Source organism: Serinus canaria, chromosome Z, assembly GCF_022539315.1.
Source record: "Serinus canaria isolate serCan28SL12 chromosome Z, serCan2020, whole genome shotgun sequence".
NCBI classification, from domain to species: Eukaryota; Metazoa; Chordata; class Aves; order Passeriformes; family Fringillidae; genus Serinus; species Serinus canaria.
In genome coordinates, this window is record NC_066343.1 from 34,941,475 (window position 1) to 34,951,972 (window position 10,498).

At 48.6% G+C, this 10,498-nt stretch overlaps 1 protein-coding gene and 1 long non-coding RNA gene across 2 annotated transcripts; both read right to left on the bottom strand.

Moving 5' to 3' along the window:
• Positions 1–475: 475 nt before the first annotated feature.
• Positions 476–2,149, bottom strand: GADD45G (growth arrest and DNA damage inducible gamma). The gene is made up of 4 exons (XM_009096100.4): positions 2,028–2,149; positions 1,812–1,913; positions 1,490–1,703; positions 476–1,147 (listed from the first exon to the last, which is right to left on the bottom strand). The coding sequence occupies exons 1-4, from the start codon at positions 2,078–2,080 to the stop codon at positions 1,037–1,039; spliced, it is 480 nt and encodes a 159-aa protein (XP_009094348.1). The 5' UTR covers positions 2,081–2,149; the 3' UTR covers positions 476–1,036.
• Positions 2,150–5,319: 3,170 nt separating this feature from the next.
• Positions 5,320–9,282, bottom strand: LOC108962931 (uncharacterized). The gene is made up of 4 exons (XR_001991658.3): positions 8,515–9,282; positions 7,026–7,177; positions 6,671–6,903; positions 5,320–5,348 (listed from the first exon to the last, which is right to left on the bottom strand). It is a non-coding gene; the product is annotated as an uncharacterized LOC108962931 (long non-coding RNA).
• Between the last annotated feature and the right edge of the window lie 1,216 nt (positions 9,283–10,498).

A 10,498-nucleotide genomic window follows, 5' to 3' on the forward strand; every position in this document is an offset into this window, starting at 1 on the left:
ATTCTAATCAAAGCAAATGTTAGATGTGTTTGACATCTAAGGAGTTTTGCAGCCCCCCCATCATGTTTAAGCCACTTCTGTCAAGTGGAAACACGTCAGCTCTGAATGCATCTAAGTCATATTTAAGAATCAATGATGCAATTTACTGGAGGTCTGTATTCTAAAATTCCATGTTTCTAACATGCATTGTGTTCCTCCAGCAGACTACAAAGACCTCCTATTACAATAAGTGAACTCATTAGGCATGCGACTCCTCCGTCTTGCAAGCTGTTGCGATAAGCAGCTGTTGCAAGAGGGTAAAAGGTTGAATTATCAACTTGGACAGCACAGCACTTCATCCAGCCAGCCCAGGAAAGTATTTGAGCAATAACTCCATTACTGGAGTTAGATCTTTGACTACAGCACACAAGCAAAACATCAGCGGTATTTCAGTGACATGCTTCCCCACACCCAGCAAGCAAGACACTCCCAGAAATTAATTGTCAAAAATTTATTATGAAAGCTTCAATAGCAGCAAATATTTCAATAAAAGTTATTGCAGTATTAAAACAGATCTGCAGAGTGACCCAAGAGGCCTGTTGAAGTCTGTCTGCTTTGGAATATCTGCATTTGTCTTAGTAACCAATCCCCAATACTCCATAAATATTGATACTTTCTCCTGTGGTTTGCAGACAGCACCAACAGTTCCTAGTTACAGTACTCTAATCAGTCCTTCTGGAAAGTTTTGGCCCACTTCCCTCAACTTTCCCTCTCCCTTCTGAAACAGCTCCACACAGCCAAACTTGCAATACTTCTTTCAGTTCCATGGTATGTCAGCCTCTCCATGGTTGCAGCCTACTGAGGCTCACTGGTGAGATGAGCTGTTTTCCTCTTTCTCCTCTGTAAGAGCCCACTGCATGCCAGTCTGAGGGACTTTAATCCAGTCTCTTGACCAGGCTAATCCATGGAATCAGCAGCTTGTTGCACATTTTGGTGAACGCACAGCACGTTGAGAATGCAACAAAGGTTTCAGCCTCCCCAGTGCACCAGGTGACCATCACTCAGGCAGGGTGATAGTTGGCACCCAGTCATTGACATTCCTGCTCTCTTCGCAAAACAAGTTCAGCTTCTCCAGAGCTGGGTCCTTCCAGCCTTCTTCATTCGGGTTCTGCAAAAAAGAAAAAAGTTGCACACCATGAGTGGTGCCCGCCAGCTGAGGTCATCATAATATTTACAGAAGCATTAGCTTAGGACTGGAAGCACTTCCAGACAGTTTCTGTCCTGACACAGACAAGACAGGAAGCAGAGATGCTGCCCTTGTGGACAGCAGAGGAAACCCAGTTACGAGAAGTTCTGCCTCCTCCTCTTACTACTACTCAGCTGACCCGCTGCGTGCCAAGCGCTCTGTCTGTGCCCGGCAGAGGACTCGACCACCCGCAGCGGAGAAGGAGCCGCCCCGGCAGGCTCCGGCAGTGCGGGGCAAAGCCGGCAGCGCCGCGGGAACACGCACCGTGATGAGGATGCAGTGGAGATCGCGCGGCTCCCCCGAGTCCTCGCTGGGCCCCACGATGGCCGCCAGCTTGGCCACGTCGTTCACCCGCACGATGTCGATATCGTTCTCGCAGCAGAAGGCTTGGATCAGAGTGAAGTGTATCTGCAAGGCGATGTCCCCCTCGTCCTCCTGGTCCGCGGCCAGCACACAGAACGCGACATTGTCGGGGTCGCTGCAAGAGGGGAGCAACCCGATGAGTCCCGCGGTTGGCGCCGGCCGCCCCGCAGCCCCGCCGGCCTGACTTACACCCTCCCCCTGGCCCCGCCACAGCTGTACTTACACATTCATCAGCTTGGCCGACTCGTAGACGCCAGCGGTGAGGCAGCCCCGGCGCTGGGCTGATACCAGCAGCTCGTGGAGGGCCGTGCCAGCGCCCTGCATCCTGCGGGCCGGGAAAGGACACAGGGTCAGCGCGCAGCCACCACCACAACCACCGCTGCCCCGAAACCGCCCGCTACCCATTTTCCTCAGCTCCCTAGTGCCCACCCGCACGTACCAGTCGTGGCCCGCAGGCATGGGCTGCTGTCCGTGGATCTCCTCCAGAGTCATAGCAGTTAGTCAGCAAAGTCCCGCGGCTCCCTGAGCTCTAGCTCTACCCACTCCGTGAGCGTTCTAAAGCAGCAGCTACCAGGCGTGCGCTACTTATAGCCCTCGCAGGCACCTCCCGGCCTCCCATTGGTCAGCGGGGGAGAAAGGGGCGGCTTTATTATGCTAATCGGCGCGCGCCGGAGAGGAAGCTCGGGGCGGGGGGGGGCGGGAGAGAGCGGCTCGTGCCGCTAGGCCACGTGGGGCGGGCGGGGGCCGCGCAGGCACGCGCCGGGCCCAACGCCGGGCCGAGCCAGCGGTACCGGACCGTGCCGGGCCCAGTCAGCGGTACCGGCCCGAGCCGGCGGCCGCTCCCTGCATACCCCTCGCCGGTAGGCACTGGCAAGTAGTAGGGCGATTTGCGTCCAAAACTTGGAACGGAAAATCTGTGCAATGCAGGCGAAATAAAAACTAAAAATAAAATAAATAAATAAATAAACGCAAGGTTTTATTAATACGGTTTCTGGAAATGTGAACGCCGCGAAGGGCCAGCCCTGTAACCAGGGCTGAGGGCTGCTCTAGAGAAGGTCCTGGGGCTGTACGGGGCTGTCACCTGGTGATGTTGAGCAGCAGCCCCGGCTGCAGCAAATCTCCCCGTGCTCTGGTGTGCAGGAACAGGAGCAGCAGCCGGCCGAGGCAGGTGATAATCCCCCTGTGCTCAGCGCTCACGGGACAGCAGCAATGCCGTCTGTCCGGTCTGGGCACCCCCAGCCGGGAAACAGCCGATGAACTGGAGCAAGGGCAGGTGAGGGCACCCAGGGGTCCAAAGCTGCGGCGCTGTCCTGCCCTGCAGGCTGAGGGACCAGGGCCAGTTCAGCCCAGGGAAGGTAAAGTTTGGGCGGCAAACTAAGAGGCTCAGATGAGATGAAAGAAAAATCCTTTCTCCCTGAGAATAGTCAAGCAGCGGGGCAGGCTCCCTCTCCATGGAGGCTATGTAGAGCCTTCATCCTTGCAGGACTGCCCCGATGCAGACCTGTTCTGAGATCACTGTTAATCCTTCTGCAGGCTGTACTGGCCTATGATCCTGGGGAGGGGAGTGATGTTAGCAAACAGATTTTTCTTTTTTTTTTTTTTTTCAGTCGACCTTTATTAAAAATAGCTATAATTTGGACAGTGTTCATATATAACTCAGAGTGAAAGGAGTGTGATTGCTGAACTCAGATTCGAACCTGTTTGTCAGCAAACCAAGCAAGAAAAAACCACATTTTCCCGCTGTGAACGAGCGCAGACTAAATGTTAAAAGGCAAATCACTTTCACGTCCCTTCATCATCTGACACGCTTAGACTTAAGCTCACGGTTAGCACTTGTCTCCACCGAGTCACCGGTCGAGAGCAGCCCCCAGCGGTTTCACAGAGGTTGTGGAGAGCCACCTTGGGGTAACCTGTGCTACTGCGACCTGTCCAGACCGACTCCAGCCAGCTGCACAGGCAGACCTCTCTGACTTTTCACTCTTGCTGTTCGCTAGCCTGCAGCCGCATGGTCCCCATCCGAATGCGCTCAAAGCCGGGGATGTCCTTTTCAATACTTCACTGGGAGTCCTGGATGAAGCATGTCTTATCTGTGACTGTATATCCTATACTCTGCTCGGTTTCAGGCTCTTTGAGCAATATAGTTTCCAAAATGCCTCTCAAACTGGGCCACTTTAATGATCTGCTGTGTTTCTACTTCCAGTTGTTTCTCGCTACTGCCCTGGTGACACTACAGGTGACAGCATCCGACCTGGCAGTAATCACTTAGTGAGTTTCCATTTTAAACTAGTGACAACATAGACATGATGTCTGCCAGATACTTCCAGCCTCTCTAAGTATATTTCTCTGATGTCTACAGAGCTGTCAGTACCAGGGAGAAAACTCTTCATTGTAAACACCAATTCTCAAGCCTCACAGTCTTTTTTACCCTACTAACATACAAAGACTTGGAAACCAAACCAGTGACCTGTCAGTCTAAATTTGCTTGAGAAGGTCATAAATTCTTAGTTTGCTTTCTCTAAAAAAGATATGAGAAGTTTCTAGAAAATTATCTCCTGGCCTGTACTCAGGCAAGTGCAATTGTCTCCACTCCCTGGAATTAGCATAGTGTATATAGCATGTACCGTTCATTCTCAAAAGATAAAAACCCTTCATACATTTGCATCTTTCTTTTTCCTGTTTTTTTTTTTTTTTCTCTAAGTATATAAATGGGGATGAATGAAGAAGAATAGCTTGAATGGTAAGACACATGAAGTGGTATGTCTCTTAGAAATATTCAAGGGCCTATTTCTGATGAAATAGGTGGAAAATCCAGAACTGACTCACAGCTTTGAAAGATGCTGATATCAGCTGTGACTTTGATGACTTTCTCATTACAGTAAAAGTTACTTGAGATGGATCCGAATTAGTAAGCCAAAGTAACTCACAGTGGAGAACAGTGCATATGCATATGTAATAGTAAAATATATAATTGTCTAGATAATAAAGTGATATATGGAACCTTATTAACACATTAATCCTTTGACATGTAAGCTTCCAGTTTTAGCTTAATGATGCAGCACCCTGGTATTAGGGCTTCTTGACATCACATTTTTCAGTTTGCCCCATTATTCCTGGGTCTCCTAGCACAGATGGTGCTGAAGGCCGTGAAGCATTCATTACTAGATACTTGATCCAGCTTATTTCAAACCACAGTATCGACACCAGGCCTCTGACGCAGCAGAGATGTAGGAAGGAGAGCTGTGCAAGCCCAAGGCCCCCGTCCCTGATTCGAAGGCACCGTCTCTGCAGGTGTGATACCTTTGACGCCTAATAAGCAAACTGAGCTTTAGTGAAGGTCGGTCTCCACTGTTTGCTGTCTTGGTGTTATCCTCCCGTGTTTTTAGTACATTTAACTGGTGGGCGCAGACCTTTGGCGGATCGGCTCACGAGAGCTCGAAATCCTCCGGCAGCTCAAGGGCGAGATGGGGGCGGGCGGTGAACACCACACGGCAGCAGCCCTCAGACGCGAGCGAGTGCATTCCGCCGTCGCTGCTGGCAGCCCTGGTGTGGGTCCGGTGCCGCCTGCCCGTGCTCCCCCGCAGGGCGAGGCTCGGCGCGGCAGACCCGTCCTTGGGCGGCTCGCGGAGCCGCTGCCGCCCGTCCGGCGCTGCGCCCGCCGCCGAGCCTGCGCTGCCCTCTGGCGGCCCGACCGCTGCTGGCTCCCGCCGCACCGCCGCTCCTGGCGCGGCATGGCCCCCTCCTGCTCCCGCGCCGCCAGCGCCTACCGCGGAGACGAAGGAAGAGAATCAAAAAAAAGGGAAAAAAATCCCTAACCAAACCCAAAACAACAACAACGAAAATAAATAAACACAAACAACAGCCAACCAACTAAAAAAAGTAGACCTTGACGCATCCTACACAAAGAAATCCCCTAAAGTAGACATGTTCGAGGGTAGGAAGGCTCTACAGAGATCTGAACAGACTCCGTCAGTGGGCCAAGGACAACTGCATGAGGCTCAATAAGGTGAAGTGCTGGGTTCTGTCCTTTAGTCTCAGCAAAGCCCTGTAGCACTACAGGCTGGGGAGAATTGGCTTAAGAGCTGCTTAGCAAAAAGGGATCTGGGGGTGCTGGTTGAGAGCCCGCTCAGTGTGAGCCACTGTGTGCCCAGGTGGCCAAGAAGGCCAGTGGCATCTTGCTTGGCCTGAACCAAGAGCAGTGTGGCCAGCAGCCCAAGGGACATGATCATCCTCCTGTACTTGGCATTGCTGAGGCCACACCTCGAGTCCAGTTTTGGCTCCCTCTGACACCTCCAGGACCCTGAGGTGCTGGAGCTTGTACAGCTAAAGTCAACAAGGCTCAGGAAGGTCTAGCAAACATCTCTTATGAGGAATGGCTGAGGGAGCTGGGTTTGTTTAGTCACGAGAAGAGCAGGCTCAGGGGAGACCTCATTGCTCTCCACAACTCCCTGAAAAGAGGCTGTAGTGAGCTGGGGGTTGGTGACTTCTACTGTCCCTGCAGGGAGAGGATCAGAGGAAATGGCCTTCAGCTGATTCAGGAGATTCAGATTAGATATTAGGGGAAAAAAAGTCATTGCTAGAGTGTTCAGGCATTGGAATAAGTTGCCCAGGAAGGTGGTGGAGTCACCATCCCTGAAGATTCTTAGGAGGCACCTGGATCTGGTGCTGGGTAATGTGGTTTAGTGGTTTAGAGTTACAGTAGTAGCGCTGGTTGGTTGTTGTACTGGATGATCTTAGAGGCCCCTTCCATCCTTGATGATTGTATGGTTCTAAACCAGCCCCCAATATAAAAAGTGAGAGAAGAGTAAGGGGGAAATAATAGTACATTCAATCCCAAGAAAGGCAAGGAAGCTGGCAGAATTTAACAGATAAAAATGCAAAAGCATTGCACCTGTATAGCTGATAATAAATGTATGCTTTTTCATTTTGCAGAGAAAATAACAGCATGTCTCCAGCTGAAGTGCTGCAGTCACAGACATTTCTTCTTGGCCTAAGTGAGAGGAGACTCAAACCTTCCACATCAGAAAAGGCTTGCAAGCCATGGTAATAGACACCCCAGGCATGGGGCTCCTACACTGCACTCACCTGCCCTGGCTTGTGCTGTACATCCAGACTTTGCAGCAGAAAGACTCTCTTTACCAAGACAAACCAGTCCTTTCAGCTCAGATGGAGTACTCCTTCCTCAATGTCTTTCCAAATGCATCTTCCTCTCCATTTCCATTTCTATCTCCCTTTCCCACTCCAGTCCTCCATCCAGTTCTCCTCTCTTGCAGACCTGTTGCAATCACCCAGCAAGTTGCTTTCTCCAGGTGTGGCATCTCACAAAATAAAAACCAAATCAAAAACTTTTTTACTGAACACAAGTTTTAGGAAGCTCTACAAATGTCCTGGTTAAATTCAAGCTGATTTTGTGTTTCCAGCAGATCAACAGGTCACCTACCTAATCCTCATGTAATTTCTTTCCACTGAGCCTGAAACAGATACTGCTGATCCCCACGCCTCGTAAACCAGGTAACTTCCTCTGTACATAAACTTTATTCTGTGACGCTTTTGCCACAGAAGTGACACCAGCCAAGACCAAACATCCACAATCTGTAGGAAAAAAGGGATGTTTAACCTACTGAAAAAGCAGTGAAGTAAGGATTTTCATAGTTTCTTCTTAAAAAAAAAACAAAAAAACCCCAAAAAATAAAACCAAAACAACAAAATCCCCCACCCAAACAAAATAAAGAAAAACAAAACAAAACAAAGTTCTCCGCTGAGCCTCCTTTTCTCCAGGCTGAACACCCCCAGCTCCCTTATCTGCTCCTCACAGGACTTGTTCTCCAGACGTTTCAGCAGCTCCATTGCCCTTCCCTGGGTACACTCCAGCTCCTCAATGTCATTCTTGCAGTAGCCCTGCATATTTGGGTTTTGTATTTTAAACAAGACCATCTCCACCAGGAGTGACTAATGGAGTTACAGACAGGAGATGGTATTCTTTTCATGCCTGTCTCCACTGTTACACTCCTGAGAGACCCACTGTAGTCTGCATTAAATAGGAAAAATAAAAGCCAAACACTCAGACTATGGTGAGCTGCAAGTGTCTGGAGCAGCTTCCTTCCCAGCCCTGTGCCAAAATCTGCATAGTTCACATTATACTGGAGCTGGGAAGGGCAGTCCAAAGCAGTAAACTGGTTTGTGGAGGACAGCTGATTGCACATCAGGGAACCTTCTGCAACACCCCAGCTCAGGAGTCTCTCAGAAGCACTGGGAGACACGATTATTTCTTTTTTTTTTTTTTCTTTTCTTTTTGTTTTTCATTAAGAACTGCTGAAAGCCAGGTTTTCTTGGCAATGCTTTCTTTCCATCAGACCAGAATTTTATCAGGGCAGGATTTTTCAGGATTCTCTCCTGGGATTTCTGTGTGTCTGCAAGTCCAGCAACTGAAAACTTATTGTGCATTCACAGCAGCTCTGACTGGCTGCTGTGTGACTGGTAATCCTAGACACATTCACAGCCCATATGCACTACGGCTGCGTAACACCCAGCTCAGTACATCCTATGTTTTCTGGCCAAATTGGACAGATTGTGTATGCATGTTCAATTGAAGCCCGTGTGCCAGGAAGTCTGCAGCATCAGATTTACTATTCTTGAGCACACACCTTGTCCAGGAATGCTTGGAAATCTTACTTAATAGGTAGCTTCAGATGGAAGGTTGGAAAATTACATGTGACACAAAAAATTATATTTGTTACTAATTCAAGCCAGGAGAAAGGGGGGCAAATAAAAAAATCCCAGATTCTGTTGCTCCATTCACTCAGCACTGTCTTCCAGATGCTGCCAATTCAAAGTCTTCCAGATGATGCCAATAATAATCTCAAGGAAGGCTCTGTTACAAATCCAAATAGGAGTTTTTTATAATGTAGCTGTTTCTAATCCCCACTTACCTTAATTCCTTGATATTTTTTTTCTGACATATCTGCTAATGCCTGCATAAGGGCCCTTCTCCTCCAGCAGAATAAAACTGCTTCTTTTGTTATCTCTCCAGTCCAACAAATGACATTAAAGAGAAATTTGAATGATGATGTTAGTTTTTCCAGTGAATGGCTCCATACAATGCCAAACTGAATTTTTCAAGATTTACATAACTTGATCAGCAATTTTTTTTGTTGTGTACTGATATTTTGTAGAGATGCCCAGAAAAGTTAAAAATCAAGTGCTTAAGAAGATCACTAAAGAGCAGTCTGTTTGTTAAACAGAAAAAAGAGCAAAATCTTCCCTAAGCCCAGATGCTGTCAGAATTATTCATTTCACTGGTAATTCTGCAGTATGAAGAAATGTAATTCACAAAGAAGGCAGATCACAAAATCATAGAATAGTTTGGTTAGGAAGGGACTTTGAGACCATCTAGTTTCATTGCCCCTGCCATGGGCAGAGACACCTTCCATCAGATCAGTTTGAAGGCTCCATCCAACCTGGCCTTGAACTGGGCAACTTTCCCCTCTTTCTTTCTAATTTCCCCCTCCTTCAGTCTGAACCCATTACTCTCTGTCCTACCGTACAGCTCCTGACAAAGGATCACTTCTCCAGTATTCCCTTTCATATACTGAAATGTTCCTGTGAGGTCTCCATACAACCTTCTTTTCTCCAGGATGAACAGCCCCAACTCCCTCATTCTGCCTTTGCAGGGAAGGTGCTCCTGTCCTCTGATCAACTCAGTGGCACTCCTTTGGACTCTTTCCAACAGGTCCATGTCCTCCCTGTGCTGGGACCCCAGAGCTGGATGCAGAGTTCCAGGTGGGCTCTCACCAGGGCAGAGCAGAGGGGCAGAATCCCCTCCCTGGCCCTGCTGCCCACGCTGCTCTGGATGCAGCCCAGGACTCGTGTGGCTTTCTGGGCTGGGAGTGCCCATGGCTGGGTCATGTCCAGCCTCTCACTCACCAGCACCCACAAGTCCTTCTGGGCAGGGCTGCTCTCAATCACTTCTCTGCCCAGCCTTTAGGGTGACTTTAGTCTGGAGATACGGAGGCTCATGGGAGACATTACCACTCTCTACAACTGCCTGAAAGGAGAGGGTGGCAAGGTGGGGATCAGCCTCCTTACAAGGCACCCGTAAGAAGAAATGGCCTCAAGATGCATCAAGGAAAGTTCAGGTTGGACACCAGGAGAAATTTCTTCTTAGAATATTCTGAGTTGGAAGGCACCCTCAAGGATCATCAGTTCCAACTCTTAAGTGAGTGGCCCACACTGGGACTGAACCCACAATCTTGGTGTTACTAGTGCCATGTTAATAGCTGAGCTAAACTCAGGGTAGAAGGAGTTAAATATTGAAATTGGCTGCGCAGGGAGATGGTGGAATCATGTGGAGGTGTTCAAGAAATTACTAGATGTAGCACTCAGGGCTGTGGTCTAGTTGACAGGGTGGTGATAATCAAAGGTTATATTCAATGGTCTTGGATGTCTTTTCCAGCCTAATCGATTCTGTGTGACTATGATTCTGTAACTTGCAGATGTGTTGCCCTATGTCAAGAACCTCTCATATCTCAGCAGAGGTGTGCAGGTGTGCCTATCTGACTGAAATACTCTTTGTTAGCCTTTGCTAGTCCTTTGATGTCTTCTGTTGTACGTGTAACAGAACGGGCAACCAGAGAATGAAAATTCAGATGGTCAGCCTAGATCCTGAAATGTGCAACTCTGAATTTTTCCATATGCTTTTTCTTGCCTTTAAAAATAAAACCTATTAAACTGGCTTATATCTAAACCGGTAAGAAATGAGATCTGTTGGGGGCAGGGTTACCTTCCCTTCACTCTTTTCTTTAAAACAAGTGAAAGGTAAGAACATCAAAATTTTTTACAGACCTCAGTTACTTGCTGAGACATCTTTTCACTGCTAATTTTCCTTGCTCACAAGCAACATCAAATCAAAACATT

Bases quoted from the DNA above. Each gene is read 5' to 3' on its own strand.
- GADD45G (XM_009096100.4), bottom strand. From the start codon at position 2,080: ATGACTCTGGAGGAGATCCACGGACAGCAGCCCATGCCTGCGGGCCAC. The intron at 1,914-2,027 runs GTACGTGCGGGT...CCCGGCCCGCAG, and splicing joins ATGCCTGCGGGCCACGACTG to GATGCAGGGCGCTGGCACGG. The intron at 1,148-1,489 runs GTGCGTGTTCCC...TCTTTTTTGCAG, and splicing joins TCCACTGCATCCTCATCACG to AACCCGAATGAAGAAGGCTG.